The sequence below is a fragment of the Topomyia yanbarensis genome, unplaced genomic scaffold, assembly GCF_030247195.1.
Source record: "Topomyia yanbarensis strain Yona2022 unplaced genomic scaffold, ASM3024719v1 HiC_scaffold_189, whole genome shotgun sequence".
Classification (NCBI taxonomy): domain Eukaryota; kingdom Metazoa; phylum Arthropoda; class Insecta; order Diptera; family Culicidae; genus Topomyia; species Topomyia yanbarensis.
This window is the reverse complement of record NW_026683370.1, coordinates 25527-49126: the sequence shown is the minus strand read 5'-3', so window position 1 is coordinate 49126 and position 23600 is coordinate 25527. Positions and strand designations below refer to the sequence as shown.

Here is a 23600-nt window from a genome sequence, read left to right as displayed (position 1 = left end):
ATCTTTTTATTCGCAACGTTATTTTTCCTTTTATTACTATATCTTAAATTAGATTGTTACTAACACTCACTAATACAATCAAATATACAGTCACAATCTATCATTCAAAACGTTCCAGTGTCCGCGTCCTTCGCGATAACACACACATCTGGTAACAAACGCGAACATGCAATTGCAATCATCATTAAAACACCCCGGCGATTAAGTGAACGTTTTAGCACTTATAAACTCATAAACGTGGTCTCAAGCGCGGACCTACAAACGCATATGTTCGCGCTATCATAAATCGGTAACGTTCAAAGGTCCCTACCCTCTGTCCTAGTAGCATTGGACCATGTCACCGAAAATTAAATAGCAGATTCACTGTCCGCGCTAGATCATTCAAGAATACACGCGAATATACGAATCGAATTTCTACACACAAAGTTACATACACGCTAGCACACGCGACATACAAACGCCCAAGCGATCGAACGCGTTAACGTATAAACGCTCGAGCTCTTCCGATGATAGGTAAAATGAATATCACATTCAGAATCATGGCCCGCTGCAATTAGTCTTAAGCAGTATTTCAATGGATGACGTTTCCCGTCTCGTCTGCAATTGCAGTGAGTGATTCTGATAGAGAGCCCTTCCGAGACCCTAGCTCTACAGCTCCAGTAGGACAACTCTCGGAAAAAATTCATACAAATCGTATGAAAAATACATGTATTTCCCATATAAAACTTCAATCACTTTGGGGCAATTTCGCTGAAATTTGCCCATATTTCATTTCATTTTTTGACCGGTGATGGACAAAATTCCAACATCGTAAAAATACTACCACCTTAATCTGGGCGCCACTTTATAAAAAACGCGTCAGTCTTATCGAGGTAATTCAATCCAAAAGCTTACGATTTGCTTGGAGTCTTCTCTCTTAGAATTATCCGTCAAATATGTCCGCATATGAAGATACTGTAGAGAATACTGGAGGCCGTGATCGGGTTTTGTTATCATTATTTTCAATATTTTCGGAAAGTTTCGCATTTTCCCGTATAAATATTTTTGAAATTAAAGTCATGGGTGCGTTTCGACTTCGTCTCATCAGAAACCGACACTAACTTTTTGTCAGAATATATGAGCGACGGCTTGACGCCAAATCCCTAGAACTAAAACACACTTTGTGTTTCAATCAAACGACTGGTCAAACGTGATGTCCCGTCCGAGCAGAAGTTCTGTTTATGCCGATGAGACACAGTAAAGCCGAAAATTGTCTTGGAAAGCACTATGCTATATTTCACCCTAAGGAGAGAACGTGAGTAAACACATTGCATAGTATTTTTGAAAGATTGAATTTCCCCTTTTCGTAAATATCAGAATGGGCTAGATTATTGCCGCAGAATTTTTTTTAAAACGATCCCAATTTTTCGATTTTCACATGGAAAACTTGGTTCCATGGGTGCCACGGTTATACAATCGTTCTCATACCTGCGATGTTGGAAGTGAGTTGCGGTACTAACTGGCACAAGGGAGCCGAAGGGCTCGGTGAATTAGACAGTCTGAAGTTTGCCGCCCAGACTGTATTCGTAGGGGAGGAGTACTAAGCCTCAACTCACAGCCAGCTTTCCAACTGCCATGCAGAACTTGCCAGTCTGTGTGGATGGTAGAGAATTGGTGGTGTGTAGAGGAGTGGGGCTGTAACCCTGCGGAAGAAACGAACTAGTAAGTAGTTGAATTAGAGTGTGTGCTATGCACATTAAAACCCATCCCCGAAGTAATGCCGTAAGGTAGTGCCGGGGAGGAATCAGGTTCTGGGCAAGAGCAGTGGTTTTTTAGCGGGTCGGGTGATGGCAGCCCAAACCCGTTCCCTGAGACATTGGGGTTTTTGTACATTTTCCCTCAGGTCTCAGGGTTTTCCTGAAATTTTTTTTACCACCCTATAAAAAAAATAGCGATGTTACATACAGACTAACACACTACATACAAATACACGATCAAACACGTAACCATACAATCGCTCGAGTCCTTCACGATAACCTTCGCGCACCTAGGCTCGCTATCTCGCGAACAGCAAAATACTCCGGTGATTAACGTTTTAGCACTTATAAACGCGTTTAAGCGCAAACCTTTAACCGTCTGTGTCCGCGCGATAATGAGCAAATCGCGTCCAGGATTCACTAACCTCGGTCCTAGCAGCCTAGGAGGAGGCCTTCATTCATTTGGCCAAATGCAATAAAAAAAAAATGACGCAAATTTACACTATAGAACACTTACCATGGTGATATGATCGGGAACGCTAGGGATATGGGAAAACTCACACTCTTCTAGCATGTCTAGCATCCATTTACTGAATATTAAGTATCAGATTCACGGCTCACGCCATTATTCAAGAACACATGCGAATATGCAAATGGAAATGGCCATACGATTATAATATCGATTTTATACACGAGAAGTTACACGACATACAAATGCCTACACGATCAAATACGCCGACATAAAAACGCTCGAGCTCTTCGCGAAGATACACAAAGGCGAACTTACAATCGTGACAATCAAAGCATCACTACGCCCAAGATTTCGCATTTAAATGAATGCTATAACGCTTAAAATGCTATAACGCTTAAAATCTCATCAGCACGGTCTTAAACGCGAATAAATAAACGCTTATTCCCACGCAATGGTGAAGTCCTAACGCTCGCACATCTGAACCGTACACAGCTCGAATAAAGCCAATAAATTTAACAAATGTGCTACATTATCTGTATCTTAATTTCACATGTGATTTGGAATTTACACATTTTGATTGAAATAAAACATAATTTTACATGCATTTTTAAATGACATGTAATTGAAATAATCGTTGAGTAGTGGAAATTTGTATGTCACATGGGTAAGACTTAATTTTCTACAGTAAAATTGACTGAGATATGCTGTTGCTTTGTGTTATGAGTGATGTCATTTTCATTTATGTTAATTGAAATGCAAAGTTGTAATAGATTAAGTTTTACGTCAATATTTATTGAATTAATTTAAAAAATACGTTATAATTAATATTAGTGAATTTTTACTGTGTACACTCGATATCACAATCCGAATCACGGTCTGCTGCAATTGGCCTTAAGCAGTGTTTTATTATGTGACATTTCCCGTGTCGCCTGCAATTTGCATTCTCGCAAGAAAGGGGCGGATCCAGAAAAAATTTCGGAAGGGGTCCGAAATTTCGATTTTGAAAAATATGTAATAACTTCATTTAATGAAAATCATTTTTGTGGTCGAATCTGATTTGTAATGATTTTGAGTTTAGAACGAAATCAAATAGAAATTATTTTAAAATTTCTCAACAAGTTAAAAAAATTCGGAAGGGGTCCGAACCCCCAGGATCCGCCACTGCAAGGAGTGCCTGCGAGAACCAAACTTGATTTCATGGATTATGGGGTAACTTTGATCAGTAAGCTGTTTAAATCGGAAAGAGAAATATCGTTCCGAAAAACAGTTCATTGGATAATCACAGACGTTTTCACTATTCTAGTTTGTTGCGTCCAGAAATAAAGCAAATAGCGTGCCAAGATATACATGACTTTTATCGAACTTTTTGATGAAAATAGGCATATAAAAATCGCAAATTTTTTGCTGCTTTACTGACAAAGAAGTTTGCTAAAAAACTGATCATTTCAATTATAACGGAATGATTTCAAGTATATACAAGATTTTTTTCAATTAATCAGACGTTAAATTACACAATAATCACCACAGACCGAAGTAGACCGTGTTTTAATGAGAAATGATATTTTTGCGCTGATTTTTAAACGGAAAAATTTCATCGAACATTTACTAAAACAAATCTCATATACGATCGAAGATGTCCAGGAACATTATTGGAAGTTGCAGCCTTTTTCGCAACAGATAATAACCATGCTGAAGGGAATCACTAATTATGGTATTCCTATCTTTCGATCACATGAATGCATATTTTTGCCGAAAGCTAGACTAATATTTCTCTTCAGGATCAGACACGGTTGACTGGTTCAGTTCGGATACGAGTTTTATTTTTTTTAATGCGGGTATGATTTTGGTTTGTATCTGAATTTTTCCATGTTCGGGTACGGATCGGGATCGAGTTTTGTCTATTTTCCATGCCGAGTAATCCCATCGATTACTCCATAGTCCATCCTACTTTAACATTAGGGTGGTGCAAAAAAATTCTTGCAATAATGCTTCAACCGCATTTTGAAAACATAACTAAACTGTTAAATAAAACGATTTTCATAGCTTCAGGAATTTTTTCGATAAACTATATCTTAAAACGATGTAATATTTGTTTATTGCACTGAGTATTATCCATTTTTTCATTTTTCAACTTTGGTATAGTTCGTAACAATCAACACAATCGCCAAAAAGTTCTAAAAATGGACATTTTTTAGGAAATAACGGAGCATTTCGAAGCATTTAGTACCATTCTATTAACGTTACACCAAATCAAAAGGATATCCAACTATGAGTGAAAGAAGCTTGTATTTGGGATCCTCGATGGGATTAAATACTTTAAAATTGTCGGTGAATGGTAATATCAAGCATTGCAATGAAAAGTTGAAATCATTGAGTTAAAGCAGAAATATATTCGGTCCAAAATGACAGCCCTGCGGGAACATTGAGCTCACAGTGGAAGGATAGGTTGTGCACTTTTCTATTTATAGTGCCATATCCCATCCAGTTGGAAGCGACTGACGCCAAACCAGAAGATAACCATTGAACCATATCTAGCTTGTCGACTCATATCTGGTGGTTGATCTTGTCAAAAGCTACGAAGAAATAATTGTAGTGACGACACTTGCAACAATGAAAGTCATGGTTAGAAAAACTGACAGAGATTTATGCAACAAATGCTCTTTCCATTAAACCAAGTAGTTTTCAGGTGAATCTGAGGATATTGGAACTGTTAGATTTGATTAAAAAATAAAGAGTACTTTCTGTTAACCCTCTATTGCTCCTAGATTTCCGCCGGCGAAAAAAATAGAAATTGTCATTCAAACAAAAATGAAGTGCGTTTAAAATTTGTGGAACCTACAAAAAATTCGAAATTTCAATAAAATCAGCCTTTCGGTAAGTGGAACATTTATTAGCAATACAAATAGATCCATAATGGCAGAAATTTACACCTTACAATTCCATCATGTTAGACATTCTGTACTGATTATGTTCACACCATTACCCGAGCAGCTGCCTAGATTCGAATTAGGGAGATTTAAGATCAAACAATTGCACAAATTTACTTGAGGTTGACACATATCTACTATGTATTCGAATGATCTATATACACTTCACACCATTGCAACAGTTAAAACAAACCCTACCGATTGGAATTGCTCGGAGGCGTTGGTTTTGCTGCACAGTGTTTCGAACGACGTGCAGCTATCGCCAAGATCTGACTGTGTAGGCTTCGTCTCATCAGTAACTGAGAGGCCTTTTTTAGCCGCTAGTTAAACACTAAATCCAAAAAATGTCACACTACATGGAAACCATTTATTATGGCTCATTGTATTACACGCTATAATTAATTTAAGAATAACATCTCACAGTAAAGAAAGATGCGAGAATTTTTGTAATGAAAAGGTGTTGTGTAGGGGAATTGTGGGAAAAACCGACACTGTGGGTAAAACCGACACCCCACAACATTTCCTAGAAATCAATTTTTTATTCATTTCATAATGATACACTATTATTAGTACGTTTAGTTAGAGCATTTGAAGAAAAATTGGATTTACGTTAGTACGCCGAATGTCATAAAAATAAACAAAACATACGACAGCAGCGTTCATACTCGTCTGGATGTTAAATTTCGTTGGTAGATTTTAAGGTTTTAACCGAACAAAAGCTTTTCAAATCACCACATTGTTCAGTACCTATTATTATCGGCCTGTCCTATGATCAACTAGGTGCTTTGAAGACGAGTTTGAGAAATTCAATATTTTTAATCGCTTTTAAAAAAAATGTGCGCTGTGGGGGAAAACCGACACTCTATGGTTAGGGTAAAACCGACACGCTGTTAAGATGGTTGTGTATACTTGCGATTCATTTCGAAATACTGGGGATCTTTGTGACACTTCAATAAGCCTATTACAACACTATAGTATCAACAGAAATCCACAGAAATACTTTTATTGTGTTTATTTCTTGTAAGTCTCTTTAAAAATCAAAAATTGGAATTTTTGCTTATCTGATTCTATCGAAGCTGTTGCTATTTCTGCAAAAAGCTCATCAAACCGAATTTCTAGTGTTCTTTTGGTTTGTTATAGACGAACTTTATCACAATGAGACAATGATCTTATGTATACCCCAATAGATGGTTGATGATCCGAAATATCAAATCTGAAAAAGATAGTTTTACTAAGAAGTGTGTGTGTCACTTATAAGTGAATGAATCTAATTAGCAGAACGTAGAACGCTTGCAAATCTTCTCTTACGAAATAAAATGACACTGGAGGTTGCAATGATGTGCGCAAGGATTATTTGGAAATACTCATCAATAAATAATCCTATAGCATAAAATACTCTTATTTATAGTACTACGCTTTCGAACTTTCTTCCCCTCACTACATAATGAAGCAATAAATAGTACATATTTGCATCATAGATACTCACACTTTATTATTCACGCATATATCTCATTTTTAATAAAGATAAAGATTTTAATAAAGTGGAGAGAAAATAAATTAAAGGGGGTGTCGATCTTACCCCTATAGGGTGTCGGTTTTACCCGCAGTGCCTACAAAAAGTCACTTTATTTTCCAAGTTTTACAACCAATAATTTTTAATGAAATTAATTTTTTGAAGCACTGAAAAAATTAAGTCTTGTTAAGAATTTTCTGAAGAAGAATTCTGCATAAAAACTATAATTTTATTGGTTTTGTGGCAACTTAGAAAAATTGTTAAGCTTAAGGTGTCGGTTTTAACCATAATTCCCCTAAGTTTAAATTAGCCGCTGTTATGGTACCTGAAAGGTTAGATATGTTCATTATCAAATTTATATCAAACCACCCCAATCTGTTCGTCTACGTTCTAAGAAAAACGACGCAATTTAATTCAATTTTGGATGAACTCGGTGTTGTAAAAAACGGTATAGATGTTTAAATAACATGGTCAGCGTGGTCTAACTTTAGACATAAATTATGTTTATCCTTTTACACCCAACATCTTTAATCGGTCAGCACAACTCACACACTCGCACACACAGACTGCTAGGAGCAGGCCAAGTCTCCACCCCTGCCAGAATCTTCCGATCGAACTAAAGACAGCAAGCACACATTTAACGACCACCGGAAGAACGACGGGGCAACATGTCTCGGCAAATACCAACTTTACCGGGATTCTTCTCTTCCGCACCCATAAAAATGTTTATCTCGCCAGTTTCGCCTTAATAACTTATTCATGAGATCAAGAGGCACGGCAAGGATACGGAGAGGAGAAGAATGCAGTCAAGTTGTTGTCGGAAATAAACTCGGCTACAATGGGTTCGACGGCAAGGATACGCGTTTATTTTTCTAGCCTTACATACTATCCCCCTGTTTGACAACGTTTGCAGAAACAGCGAGCATTTACGTTACCGGTTGTGGTTCGATTTTCCAAATGAAAGGGAATTTTTATTCTCTTTTTCCACCATCGACAATCGGATAAAGCATGCACAGTATGATCTACCAGTAGGGAGGGTTTATAACCCAACTATGGTGTATTTTTTTGTTTTACCTGCATTCTTTAAGGGGTGGTATGTTATCCCGTTTGAATTGATTGCATGTGGAGTGCTACAAGGGTGCTCCACGGCTGGTTGGGTGTGGAATGCTACGAATGCAGAAAATGGGGTGAAATAACCAATCTGGCACTGATTGCAAAATATGCTAACATCAACCGGAAAATAATCGTTGGATCTGTTGTCGGTGTATACGGGGTTAACTGCAGGTGAAACAGGCGCAATTGTTGAGAATATATTAATATAAATGGCTCGATTTATTTCTTACTAATTATTGTATGTTCAAAACATGTTCTTGTAATTCAAAATAATCTCTTAAGTATAGTAAAACACCTTTGGTACAACAGTCGAATCATGGAGGCAATCAAATATTTATATCTTATTTTTGTCATGACTACGACTTACCTCTCAATCAATTTCGGAAGAAACAGGAAGTTGAATTTGTGAACGCTCGTAACTTTCATTGTACAGGACGGAATGTTTGTAGTAATCAGGCGAAAAAATGTGCACCAATGTTTTATTAAATTTCGATGTATGATCTCTATAAACTCATTTTCAGAAAATCTTCGTAAGTAATGCAGAAAACCGAAATTTCCCAATCTATTTGAGGCAGAGCCGTCAATATGGAGTCTGATGCTAGAGTAAGAAGGCAAACTAAATTTTTATCACTCATCTAAAGTTACACATGTGTTTTTGTGCTTCATGCATCGTTCGCTAGTCAAATAAATTGATTCTCCAACAACGTCTTCATTCTCACGGTTACATTCTTCTTGCCCCTTATGGACATTTCCAATGCTAGCAAATGTTCAAAAAAAATCACACAGAAGCGATAATGGTGATAAATGAATGCAAACTTTTTCATTCTAACGTTAGACCACACATTCAGGTTCTTGCGCTGGTCAGAATGGGATGCTACTCCAATCGTTACGAATCATACCTAGATACTACTATATGTATATATGGCCTTCCTGGGCAACGACAGAAATTGTCATTCGCCAAATTCCACGGCAGCTATTTTGAAACTGTGTGTACTACGTAACTACCCCCACACACCATCATCAGACAGTTGGCGAATGTGCAAAATGCGCGACTCATTTGTCAATTGCATCCGCCAACCACAAGCGCACCGGTCGGTGGTGGTGGTGATGCGACAGATAGTAAATTGCTCAATTTCCAGTGCGCAATTGTGTAGCTGCTGCGAAATGAAAGTTCTGATCACAGTACTGTGTACCTGTGGGTATCCCAGTTCGTTTGTTTCAGCTCCCAATGGCACTGGTTATTTAGTATTTGTTAGTTAGACTCGAACTCAACGTGCTGTAAATCTAGGACATTTTTTTCTCTGTTCCCATTATTTAACTTAAAGCCAGTATTTTTGGAGAAAATTGAAAATCAATTCAAATTGTCTGCCTTCTACGATAGCAACCGGTTATGTTATTGCTAGGATGCTAACGCCAAGTCTTCCCAACCACCGATCACCGGTGTGTACTATGTATGAATGACTCTGCCAAAAAAAATTCTAGCAAATACTTCTCAATGCAATTTCCGCAGTCATTTATATAGTTAACCTTTATCCTGCATACTGTACACAGCTGGTTACGTGGGAGTTAAAAAAAGCTGCCACTGAACGACGCCGTTGTAGAATATTTTCCTCTGCATGATTTTTCCCGTCTAAGTATACACAGTGTGTGTGTAATGGTTCACGACACGACTGAGTTGAGCATATTTATTTTCGTAGGTGGACAGGACGCCTAGAGGAAGCGAAAAATAAAACATACGCAGACAGACTGTTGGGCGCCAGGCAGCGGCGCACCGGGACTGGTGTTTGTAGTCGGAACCGATGAGAGTACACGGTGAAAAAACATTTTCCGCTATTTCAAATCAAATCGATTCCATTTTAAAATTTAAAATGGCTGCGCAATATTTTGATTATTTCCTGTTTATTTGTTAATTGTTTTAGCACATTGGTAATTACCTTACCAGCTGCCCAATTCTTTAATTCTCTTGGGGCAGCTGTATTAGAAAACTGTCTATAACAAAGAAGAGCTTATGTACGTGCAACAAGCTTATACATATAGAACAGCCTGATTTGAAGCGGGTGCAAAATGGAACGAAGATACTTTAAAATACAGTGGCTGCTTGACAGGATGGGCTTATCTATAGTCCTAATCGCCCGCAACAATTTTTTTTCTAAAAATGTACGATTTACAAATGTACGGTATTACAATGAAAACAACTTCATTTTAAAGAATGATTGTTCAATTATTAGCCCTCTCAGACACAACAATGCTTATTTCCTCCGCATATTAGAAATCAAATTGGCTAGGAATCTGATAACACTGTTCGACAAAAAAAGCTGGTGAGTAATATCAGAGATATAACCGCAATGAAGTAGAATACATATTAATTTTTCCCTTCTAAATTGTGCCGTAAATTGTGTTCGGAATCTGCAAGTATGTTGTTTGAGAAGATTCTTTTTTCAAATTCGAAAAATATGCAAACACTTTAATACAAAGAACATTTTCCCTAGGACAACATTTGCAAGTACTGTACCTACTTTCACTAGCACTATTATTAACAAAAAAAGATAGGCACACAGCGCGTACAGGACACGACAACAGCTACATCAAAAATATAGCCCGTTTCAAGAGCGTGCAACACAATTCGCGAATAAATCTTAATCTATCAAACTTATCGACGGGAAACGGGCTAGAGACTATTTAGTCTTCAGTGAAATACGCTACGTCACGTTATAGCCCCCACAGCTCACATATGGTACAATTGGCTATATAACAAAATTCTAAAAACCAAGTACGACGTCATGCTTTCAGCCTTTACTCTTAAACTAATCGATTATTTCAATTGAACAACTTCTCTTGGAATTAAGCGATTACAATCAACAACTTAGTGAAAAACAATATATCAGCGTGTCCTTAGGTCGTCACCTGACTCGAAGTTATTTTCTCCAATCTATCGAGCCTACGTGTATGTGCTGAATGCTGTTTATAAATAACACAACAAACACAGTTCTGGACATATTTCTACGCTGCTGAATTACAGATTACAAAAGAACAACTTTTTGAACCTAACTGAAACTACTCTTACATGGTTCAAAATCCAGTGCAGTCCGCCCGTGCTTCAGAAACACCTACAGAAACATTGTCGGATGCCTCAGTGATAAAAAAAACATCACGCATATTCGAAATATGAAACGTGTGTGTCAATAATCTTATCACTCTAAACACCCCCAAATCGCCAAAAACGTGTTGGCATAAGAATTTCATCCGTATCAAGCCAACGCACACACAAGCAGGACAATAAAATTATTTTTGCATACTTATCGAAATTGTCCTATGTGTAACTGAAAGTCTTTCTTTGTTTACTTTCTCTTTCGATTATTACGGTTTCGTCATTAATCTTTCCAGTAATTTTGCAGTACAAATCGAAAGAGTATGATTTCGTCTAGTATATGATGCAAAGAATTAGTCAGTAAACGCAAATGTGACCGAAATATTAACGAAAATGAAAGTAAACAAAGAGAGGCTCTCATTTGCACATAGGGCCTTTGCAATTAATTTGCTATAATTTGTCCTAACGAAATTCACAAGCAACACACACACGTCGCACCGTGTTGAACTCAATCCAAACCCACACTACCCACCTACATTGTGAATCTATAGCATTTCTCTACAGCGACCTCAAAAACATCGAAATTTGACATATATTTTAGTCTTCACAGAACGTGCATCAATCAATTTGTCTTCATTTTAGTTGCATGGTAATTTTTGTGCAACAACTTCTATAATTTAAAAATCTGGTAGAATGAGAGGTTTTCTTTTTGTCCGGAAGCTGGGAAAAATTCTAACTGGGCCAGATAAATTTGACATAATAGCATCCTTGTGTGTTCATGCAAAGTCTCAAATCCCACAGCAGGGCAAAAAGCGAACGTCAAACCTGACACACAGCAAGGAAACATGTACAACTGTGTCAATGCCACCGCTGCCGAAACCTTATAGTAGACGCTATGGTTTTCGGCATGAGCGGCATCAACTCACATACAGTTAAACCGTGTAAAACTTTCTCCCGTTTCTGTGATGTGTGCAAAGTTTATCGTGCGCGCTCCCCACCCCGCCGTGCGACCCGAAATCGAGCATGTACACGAACGTTCGTTCCGTCCGGACGATATAGTCGTGATGTTGTTCGTTTGGCAGTCGAGCGATGAATGATTGAAAGGCCCACGCGGCACCTCTATTTGTAAACTACTAGTATTTGATTGAGTTACTTAGGTGCGAGTGTGTGCAAATGCCAGCTTTGGTGAAAAATGTAGCGTCTACCGCATAAGTCTGGACAATATAGTCAACATGTTCCTCGATGTGCATGTGAGCGACGACTGATATAAAATGAGCACACCTGTATAAATAATCTTCCCGTATGTGACGCTTAGGTGCTCCTTTTTGACAGTTCTGCGAATTTCGCATTTTAAATTTCCCAAAAATCCGTTTTTGCTTTATTTATACTGCCCATAAAAGCATAAGAGTCCCATATTGAAAAACAGCAATCCGAGAAAAACGCTGTTCAAGATTTACATTTTCATTAAGCCTTATGGATAGGACAACCATGTCTTGGTATTTTTAAGATATTTTCTAAATAAATCTGGTAATCTCATTTGTGCATTGTGATTCCGTGGTGATATAAACACAATCCAACAGATAACTCATTTTCGACAAAAATTCATATGGGACTCTTATGCTTTTATGGGCAGTAGAGTAGTCGCACATTTTACGAAATTTGATTCGAAACACGTGCACATGTTTCCGACCGAATAGTGCAAAAATATTGCGATTCCGTTCAGTACAATGGAAGTTATTGGCATTTAAAAACTGGGAAAATATCCCAGCAGAAATTTTTGAAGCGGAACCTCAGTATTGAAACGTAAGAAGTGTTCTATTTCAAAAGAATAATCCACTTGAGTTTGTTGTGACCGCCTATTGTTTCTCAGAAAGGAAAAGTATAATGGTAAAAATGGAGTTTTCCGTTTGTGCCTGGTACGTCAGGATCGGTTTGTATGAGTATGTGACAATTTTTAGGATTCCAACTATAAAATGAACTACCTAGTGGAATTGAAAATTGAGAAAAATAAAAAAAAATTAAGTAAGTGAACACTTTGGTTCATATTTGAGTGTTGAGTTGAACGGCGTACTTAGATTTTGTATACAAGACCACGTTCTCAAATTATGCACTTCTAATGTCAAGAATACTTAAAATCGTGTTCAAAGGTAGCTTTTTACGATCAAGATCACATATTTCGAAACCGTCAACTTTGTAGGTTCAGTATATTCTTAAAATGTACAGGTTTTCTAGCGCAGTGAAAATTTTGAGTGCTAGTTTGGAATTCAGATATAAATGAGACCTAGCCACGATAAGTTTTGCATTTTTTATTTGAGATTAATAGTCCCCACATAACAATTTACTAAGTACGATGTCCAATGGACATTGTCCATCCTACGTAAAAACTATTTGAACAGGCTGTTAGTTCAAGTTTCCCCTAGCCGAACCAAGTCTTAAAACATTTTATCGAAGCCATGATTTGTCCAGGTGATAAATTAAGTAAGCTAGTAACGTCGACAATATTCATTTCAAATTATTCCATTCTATTAATATCATCAGCCATATGTTTTACGGGTTATGTTTAATATTTTCTACCAGTGTTTTATGTTTGTCAGTTGCATTTTCATTGCTCCAAGTCTCGTATTCCGCACTTGAGTGGCAACAAAGCAGCCTTTTTTGTTTCGATCGCAGTGCTCGTTCTACTTTGCATTTTATTCCCACATAATGATTTACTGCTGGTATGGTCATTTGGTCAATGTTGTTAAGGAACATGACAGCGCATAAATTTTCCGGATAATTGTTTTTCGTTAGCGCCTGCCCTTCGTTGTTCAGCAACACCACTGATAAAACAAAACTCTTTCGTCGTTCACCTTTTGTTAGACTGCTTGCTTTTGGCATTAAATATGCCTTACTCAACCGTCTGGGGCCGGGTGTCATTCTAATATTTGTAAAATCTCCTATTTAGGGAAATTATCGGGGGAAAGGCGTCGAAGTCGAACACCGGTGGTATTTCAACTGTTGTCTAATCTAATCCTTTAGGAAATAATGTTTGTAATAAATTTTCAGTCAAATTTGGCAAATCGATAAAGAGTTTAGGTGTGCTTGTTTACGCTCGTTACTTTTCGGTCTTTTCCGTATTTCTGACAATATAGATTCACAGCAAAATTTACAAGTTAGAAATAGAGTGAGTTTCTTATTTCAAGAGAGAATTTCTACTTATGTTGATGTAGCACAAGTAGAACTGTAGTTATAGTGTAATAAAGGTACTAAAATTGTTTTTAATAATCAGAGAAATGGTTTGAAACCTGTCCATTAGAGATGTTCGGGATCGGATTTTTGGAATGGTTTCCGATAAAAAATAGCAATTTCTGTTAAGTACGACGGGCAAGGTTGTTTGAAACTGTCATCATTAGTCTTTTGTTTTCCCCATGAGTTAGCCGTTGATGTATCCTACTTTCCGGTTAAGATATCGACGATTTACGTTCGGGATTTTCAATTTTCTAGCTCTCCGGTTTGGGTTCGAAAAAATAAAATCTTGCTTCTGACACACCCAGCCTAGAGGCCGTTTGGCATCCTGTGGCAGAAGCCAAACGACCGAAACAGGACTGCTTCCTTTGGACATTCTACTTTATCGTATTCAATTAGTAAACTCATTTCTCATCATTCTTCTTATCTATTCGTAATTTCTTGTTACTCTATTTAGAATAATAACGAAAGACGGGCGCATGATATTATCAATATACCCGTAATACAAACCTACGGTTTCGACACAGTTTATGCTTATTGCAAGCCGCTTAAAATTATTTAATTTTTAAATTGCGCCTGATTTCAGCACGTTTTTGCCTTTCTCATATAAAGAAAGGCTATGCAATCACTGTAAAAATCGACTTTTTAACCGATGCCCGGAGGGCCGAGTGTCATACACCATTCCATTCAGTTCGTCGAAATCGGCAAATGTATGTGTGTGTATGTATGTGTGTGTCATTTAAACTCACAATTTTCTCAGAGATGGCTGAACCGATTTTCGCAAACTTAGTTTCATCTGAAAGGTATAACGCTCCTATAAGCTGCTATTGAATTTTTAGTTGATCCGACTACCGGTTCCGGAGTTACGGGTTGAAGAGTGCGGTCACACAGCAAATTCCTATATAAACTAGTACCACCATGATGTTCAAATGATGTAAAACATGTTAAAATTGATGTAACATTACTCTAGTTTGCGGATCTGGATCACTAATGATCAATCAAAGCAGCTTTGACCACATTGGCCAGCTATGACGGTTCATGACGCCCCCGGGGAACCCGCCAAGTTCCTTAGCTAGTATCACACCCATTCCCCAACGAATTCTCTACCGATTTTTACAAACTTTATTTCAAATGAAAGATACAGTAATACCATTGACTGCTGCTGAATTTCATTCGGTTCTGACTCTTGCTTCCGGAGTTACAGGGGTGTTAGTAAGGATACACTGGAATTTCCCATATAAATCGGTACAATCGTAATACCTCAGAGGCTAAAAACTAATGAAATGGTCACCAAATTACTTCTAATCGCAGATCTAGATCACTGATTGCCAATCAAACATTCTTTGAATATATTGTCGACTATCGACGATTCCGGAAGTCCGGAATTCCGGGCATATTTCACAATTAAAGTCACATCGGTTCTTCGGTAATGACTGAACCGATTTTCTCAAACCAAGTCTCAAATGGAAGGCAAAATATGCAGTTGAGTATTGCGTCGCCGCCCCTCCCCCCGCCTTGCCCTTACACCTCCCTCCTTCATCACTCCCCTCCCCTTGGACCACCCTCACGCCCGCATTTCCTTCATCCACCCCGTATACCGAAATAAGATGAAGGATTTCTGACGCATCCTCCACTCCCACTCTACTAACCCCCCATTCCCTCCACTTTCAAACCCATTCCACCAACATTTCAAAATATAATCACATGAAAATAACATTGAACTCATGCTGATTAAGCTAATTAAATATTATTCTTTGCCTTTCTCATATAGAAAGGTTATGCAATTGCTCCAAAATCTGACTTTCTAACCGAGGCCCGGAGGGCCGAATCTCATATAATATTCGACTCAGTTCGCCGAGATCGCAAAATATATGTGTGTATGAATGTGTGTATGTATGTGTGTATGTAAGTATGTATGTATGTGTGTATGTGATTTGTTAACAAAATGTCCACATCGGTTTCTCGGAGATGGCTGAACCGATTTTTACAAACTAAGATTCAAATGAAAGGTATAATATTCGCATAGGTTGCTATTGAATTTTATTTTCAACCGACATCTTGTTCCGGAATACGAGTTGAAGAATATGGTTACAAAACAAAATTTTTTGATTTGTCCACATCGGTTTCTCGGAATTTTCTGAACCGATTTTGACAAACTTGATTTTAAATGAAAGGTCCATCAGCTGCTGTTGAATTTTGTGTGGATCCGAGTTCTGGTTCCTGAATTACAGGGTGATACGTACGATCACGCAGCAAATCCCGATTCTAACGAATTCTGCGATGAATGTAAAAAGGTGATTTTTTTCCAAAATGTAAACACAACTGTTGAATTTGTAGATCTAGGTCACCAACAGTCATTCAAAGTCTCTTTGGCCACACTGGCCACCATCGACGGATCCGGAAGCATCCAAATTCAGAATAACGGTTATATTGGTTTCTCGAAAATGGCTAGACCGATTTGATCAACTTAGTCTCAAATGAAAGGTGTTGCGTCCCCGGAAACTGATATTAAATTCCATCTCCATCCGACTTCCGGCTCCGGAGTTACGGGTTGTGGAGTGCGATCACATAGAAAACTCCGATACCACGATGAATGCAAAAAGGTGCTTTTATATATACTTACCAAGTGTAATAAGAATGAAAGACATTTCCATAATGTTATATTGTACGAACCAGCTATTAAATCATAGTTTGGAGAAATGAGAAAGGCACAATTGCACCTCTAGGTGGATTAAAACAGGTTTTTATTGAATCCCTATGCCTACTAACAATCTCCCTCAAAGTGCCAAACTAACATTCCTTATATTTCCTGCTGCGATCTACGTTCGGGTATGGTGGTCGGTACCAATATTGAAGAATATACGCCTGACCAAGCGTGCCCATGAAATAGTGCACAAACTCATCAAAATATTATTCATATATTCGTGAACTGGTCCATGGTTCCTAGTATAATATTTCCATTTGACAATTCGCGCATTTGAAATAGGTGGACTATTTCAAAAGCACGAATTGTCAAATGGGAGTATTATACTAGGAATCATGGACCAGTTCACGAATCAATCATACAATATTATTCATGGATTCGTGAATTGGTTCATGATTACTGATATATCTTGAGTGCTTGTAATATTATTATCGATTACATGCAACTCACATGCATATGATCATGAAAATTTCACGTTAACTATTTCACAAAATTTGGGGTTTTCCAAGAAATATCATAGTTATACCCAACTTTTAACGATTAGTAATTAATGCGAGCAGCAGATATAAAAAAAACTTTTAGGACCTCGAACAGCGTTATTTATTTGATAAGGTTCAATTTGACGTCCGGGCAGAAAACGAAAACTGCGCTGAGCACCAATAATACATAATAGAGTCACAAATCGTGTTCGTAATATAGTTCACAAAACTAGATACCGCGAACCAGTCACACTTTTACGATACAGTGACGTTACAGCGAGTAAAAAAAACAAATGTAATTAAACATTACTCCCCGTGTCAAATTCGAAAGTGAACTCAAAAATAAAATATCACGATAATGTACATATAAATTACGAAAATCGCGACTACGACCCTGAAATCATGAACATAAATCACACTACTCGTGATTAAAATATCAAAAATCGTGACTAAGATCCTGAAATCATAAACACAAATCACTCTGAAAAGTTCTATTCAAAACTAGTGAATAAATATCACCATCAGGTGAATATAAATCATGAAAATCGTGAGTAAAGTCCTGAAATCATGAACATAAATCGCGATACCCTGCCAGAAAAATCCGATAGCAAACTTATGAATAGAATATCACGGTAACGTGATGAGAAATTACGAAAATCGCGACAAAGCTCCTGAAATCATGAAACAAAACTAATCCAACCACAATAACCCAACCTAATATTTGAATGTAATGTATATCTTTGGCGCGAACTAGCTTTTTGAAAACATTAATAGTTTCATGAATACGAGGTTTAGTATCCATAATTTCATAAACTCAAGGTCAAGATTTTCGTAAATCGTTCAGTTCACGAAATCGTGATTTTTTGTTCATGAATTTATGAACGGCTATTTCCGTGCGCACACGCACATCTGAACCGTACACTCATTCTCACAATCAGAATCATTTCCCGTCTGGTGCGCTCATCCGAGAGCCTAGCTCTACAGCTACAGTAGGACAACTTTCGAAAAAAATACGTACTTTGTAGAACAAAGCGTGGTTTTAAATTATTAATCTCGGAAAAAGTGGTACCCAAAAAAAATGCAATAAATTCTTCGATAAGTGATCAAAGTCACCCCGGTTTACGGTGATAACTTTCGTATTCTTCAGTACGCCTCTTCGCTTAGCTTCTTCATTTGTAAATAGACAACATTTTGTACACGCGAAAGGTTGCAATCCAACCGTCCTAGATAACAGCCTAGAGGAAAAGGAAAAGGATGCAAGCGTCAACGGAAAGCTAATTTTCCAGCTACACAATTCTGGTTCCTGGTAGTCTGTATGAGAGAGCAGAAAAGTGTCCGCGTGCAAGACAATGAGTGCCAGAACTGAATCGAGTATCCTAATTTTCGAGGAGAACCATTCAATGTACAGTTAAATATCGTAGCTGGTGAGTACTTCAGGGTAATTCGAAATTTAAAACATGCGAATATTTTTTGTCTAAGCCCTATTCTAAAGTTCCTGTTGGATTGGACGGAAATTCACCACCATGAAATTTTTAGGGTAAAGAGTCTATTTTGACCCTATTAAGGAGGTTACCGCGCTATTTCTTTAATTACTCGACTGACATTTGATGGAATGCGTATAAAATAATATCAACATCTTTTCTTCGTTCTTATAAATCAATAAAATAACAAAAATGTGCTAAAACGATGGGAAGCAGGTGTTTAGGCTCAACGAAAAACTCGAATCGTGTGCCCCAATTATCACCCTATCATTTGAGCCAATGCGTTGAACAACGATGGCAGGCGCTGTTCTAACCAACGACTTCACATGGGTAGTGTCATAATAGAAATAGAATGAACATACGGTCATTATCCTACAAAGGAAAATTGAAATGTGATTCTACTGTTTAACCAAAACCAATTTAAGACCTAAACTTTCCTCTCTAGAAATATAACAATCCCAGGGCTCCGTTAGCTGCACTATAAAATACATTTCGAGAAACTATCTATCTATCTTATTCTTATTTCTTATACACACATAAAAGTCAATGTTTGTATGTATATGATTTATGGACTTCCAAACGGCTTCAACGATTGCCGTTCAAATTTATACTTAGTAGGTGTTTGTTATGGAGCGTGTTTGTGTGCTATTGGTTGGGGATTATCTGCCCGCCAGATGGCGTATTGGAACAAATTGTGTTTTCCTCCTATTTCGTTGAAAGTTGCAACAACGCGCGACGAATATTAGCTAGTTTAACTATATGCTTCAATAATCCATATTCAAATTTCGGAACACCAAGCCTAGTGGAAAAGCGGAAGTCTGTATAGAAAAGTTTTCGCAAGATCTAACTGTCGTTCCCATAGTTTCAACTACACACATAGTTACATCGGTCTCAAGACATAAAAAGCGACAGGAAACTCCACAGTTTTTCCCATGCCCAACTGCCACAGAGAGAGATCAACAGTCATTACTGTGACGACGGTAACGGTTATAATGGTGACGATGCTGCTGCGTACCAACAACCGAGTGAGCAGTTGTCATCGTCGATTTGAACTGAATGGGAAAACAGGCAGATGAGAAAAGTAGTCTTGTTCATTCAAAGTGAAACTCACTGATGGTTAGGTACTCAACTCGACACGTGAAGCTGCCGGCCGCCAACCCGGACTCGGACCTGAACCGTGTGGGTATAAAAAGCAGGGAAAAGTAGCATACCGCGATGGATTGAGCGTAGCGAGGAAATGAAAGAATTTTTCCTCCTTTTATTTGAGCTGCGAAGAAGTGTAAAAACAAACAAACAAGGTAAATATTTGAGCGCATGTTGAGAGCACATACCAAGTGTATGCTTCTTCCGTCGTCTTCTAACGGGTCTGACCGGCGGCAGTGATTGAGGCCTTTTTGTTGTTGGTCTTGCTAGGGAGTCACTGTATTCATAGTTGAATGATAGCAGAGATGTTGAGATTTGAAGACGACAAATCGTCAGAGTAAATATGTGCAGTGCACATCATTTGCGTCTAGAAATTATGCGACTACAGTAGATCTAGATAGTGTGTGTTGAAAATCTTAAATAAGTTTTTGCTAAACTGATGTATTTCACGAAAAAAGTATTTCAACCTTCAAAACAACTGTTTTATTTATTTTTTTCAAGAATCACAAATGTAATTTATTTCGATCGTTATTCTCGAAAAGTCTACCCTTCTTCTCCAAAGTAAAAGGTTTTAATTGAATTACATCGTATCCACCCACTAAAGCATGCATACACACATCACAGAGCGTACCCAATTTCCGTATTTTATCAGACAATAACATACAAAGGGCGGGAAATTACTTTTTCCGGCTATGAACGTTGAATTCGGTGAATAACTCACTTTCCGTTCATGTTGAGCAAAAATTTCGTTAGTCAATTTCTGCAGCTGCCTCTTCTCCTTGCGGAGAGCTGTATTTTGAATGATAGCTTTGAACGAAGACAATCCAATTAATAGACAAACCTTATTCTCTCTCAATTTCGTTTCAGACACCGTGACCACCCAACATTTAGTGGGAATTAAACACGACCATGACGACCCGGAGGCGACCCTGTCAGTCGCCTATTGGCCAATGTCCTGCCGTTACTCTGGCGCTGCTGCTGATGCAACTGGTAGCCATCGGAAGTAGTCTGGCGATAACCAACAGTGTGTTCAAAGCTTTTAGCAAAGATCAAACGGTAACGTCCAGCACGTTGAGTTGGGAAAAGTTCAATGGCGAGAAAACTCAGCTGCAATACGCGATTCAAAGCTACGACCCGGCGGAGCACCCTCGCTCGAAGGAACTGGTGGATAGCGACCAGGTTGGTATTCGGTGCTATGATCAAACGGGAACACGTCCTTGTCCGTAACGGAGCATGACCTTGTTTATTTTAATTTAATTTGAGCCTCGTTTGTTATACAAAAGGGTAAAAAATAATTTCGTTGATCAATAACCAATAGCGCGGGGCAAGAGAAATTGTAATCTATAACGAGTTCCAGTTAAAACTAAATGTTTTGTTGAAACTAAATGAGATTAGTAATCCGCAAAAATGTCAGATTAACGAGGATACCGTGTTTATCTATAGCCAACTATAGACAGTAAAATGCAACAATAATAATTGAATTAACTGTTTCAAGCACCTCTCTCCGCTTGCGGTTACTACACCAAACACGAACATTCACCATCGATTCCCCGTTCCTCTTCCTGTCTGTTCAACAGCTGAGCCACGCCAGCTACGTGTGTCGGATACAGATCGAGGGCATCTTCTGCGCCGGACAGACGCACATGGAGGACTCGTCGACCATCTGCACGGCATCACTGCAGTCGGACATCCGGCGGCACCGGACGTTCGAGGTGCTGGTGAACCGCGGTGGCGGTGGAAAGCTCAAATGGCAATCATGGAACAAGTATCGAACGGAAAAGTTCCCGGGCGCCGTCAGTGCCAGTAACGGCAAGGTGAGTTGATTGGATTACTTCTCGCGGTCAACCTGCAGCTGGGTGGGGGACGTGTGTAGTGTCAGGAGTATAACGTATTAAAATGGAGCTGCTGCTGGGAGGGAATTATTCTGCTTGAAAGGTGATAAATTACTTTCATCAATACTGAATGAAATGAGGTGTGTTTTCCGAATGAAATGTTAGGTCTGATTAGAAAGGCTGTGCAGCTTGGGTCTGTAGATATAATAACCAATTCAATGAAAAAGTTTGTTCGCGGATTCATGGAAAAAATATGTGTATACCGAATCAACTGTTTTCAGAAACGAATTATAGACGAAATAATCAATGATTAGCGCATTTGAGGGCGGAAATATGGCAAGATCGCTATGTTAAACCAAACAATTTGTCACTATTGTTAACATGCCGCTTTCAATAATACATTAAAATACTGATTTAGCTGTTGCTACCAAATATTGTTTTGTTTTCTTTGGCGATTTTTTATCATTAAAGTCATGGGTGCATTTTGACTTCGTCTCATCAGAAATTGGCACTAACCTAGCGCCGGAGCTAATCTATTCCGACAATAAGTTAGTGTCGGTTTCTGATGAGACGATTAGCTTTATTAAGCTAGGATTTGTGCACTTCACGCACACAAACTGGTGTCACCAAAATTTTTCGCCCTAGTGAGAAATGTTGGTGTTTGCCCAATTTTTTCTCCTTAGGGGGAAATATAGCGCAGATTTTTTATCGATTTTTAAAACGATGACAAGAAGGATTGCACACTACGGCAAAAACAGCTTGAGTGTGCTAAGACTGAATTTGATATTTCGGAAAGCATGAAGAACATTTTAAAAAATACTGTCTTCCGTTTGTTTCCAGCAGGTCAGGGCCATTTTTATAAGCTTTTGAATATTTTTAACACTTTTACCTTTAAAAATAACGACTGAGAAGTTGTGTACATAAAACCTGCGCGGAAAAAAAATCTGTTCATAAATTCATGAAAAAAAAAGATCACGACATCGTGAACTGAACTGTTTACAAAAATGTTGATCAAGTTGCTGAAATTATGAATAATAAACTCGTAGTCATGAAACTTAGCTCGCCACGAATATATACATGGCGTTACATTCGAATGATTGGTTGAGTTATTGTGATTGTTCCCTGAGCACGTTTAGTTTTTCTGATGATCCTGGATCATAATTTGGAAATACACAATCGCCAGTTAAACAATGTGCATGATTCCACGAACTTATTCGTGATTTTCATAAGTTCTCCCGTCATGAGTTTACTGTCGGATTTTTCTGTCCGAATAGCGTGTTTTAAGTTCATGATTGCAGGATCTTAGTCGCGATTTTCGAAATTTCTATTTACGTCATCGTAATATTTTTGTCATGAGCAGAATGATTCATGTTCATGATCTCAGGATCAAAGTCAAAATGTTTGATATTTTCTTCACGTGTAATGTGTAAACCATGTTAATGATTACCGTACTGAATCTGATTTACGATTTTCGTAATTTCTATTCACGTTATTGTGATATTTCAGTCACGAGTAGGCTGATTTGTATTCATGATTTCAGGGTCTGAGCCACGTTTTTTGAGATTTTTGTCACAAGTGGTGTGATTTATGTTCATGATTTCAGGAACTTAGTCACGCTTTTCGTAATTTATATGCATGCTATCGTGATTTTTTTTTTGAGCTTACTCTCCAATTTGACTCGTGGAGTGATGTGACTCGTGTTCATGATATCATCAGTTATATCATAATATTCGTAATTTCATTTCGCCTTATCGCGATATGTTATTTTTTGATTCCTGTCAGATTTTTTGCTTGGACTACAGGTCGGACTCGACTATCCGGGAACTCTGTTATCCAGGGATTCGATTATCCGTGATTCGATTATCCGGGGAAAATGATTCGATTATC

The 23600-nt window shown here is 38.0% G+C and overlaps 1 protein-coding gene across 1 annotated transcript in view; it reads left to right on the top strand.

Moving 5' to 3' along the window:
* Nucleotides 1–23600, top strand: part of LOC131694890 (protein unzipped-like) — a 60314-nt gene that overhangs the window by 17974 nt on the left and 18740 nt on the right. Inside the window, exons 2-3 of the mRNA XM_058983407.1 lie at nucleotides 20749–21060; nucleotides 21459–21695. Of these exons, the coding sequence (XP_058839390.1) occupies nucleotides 20791–21060; nucleotides 21459–21695 (507 nt within the window). The 5' untranslated portion in view covers nucleotides 20749–20790. The remainder of the gene's footprint in view (nucleotides 1–20748; nucleotides 21061–21458; nucleotides 21696–23600) is intronic.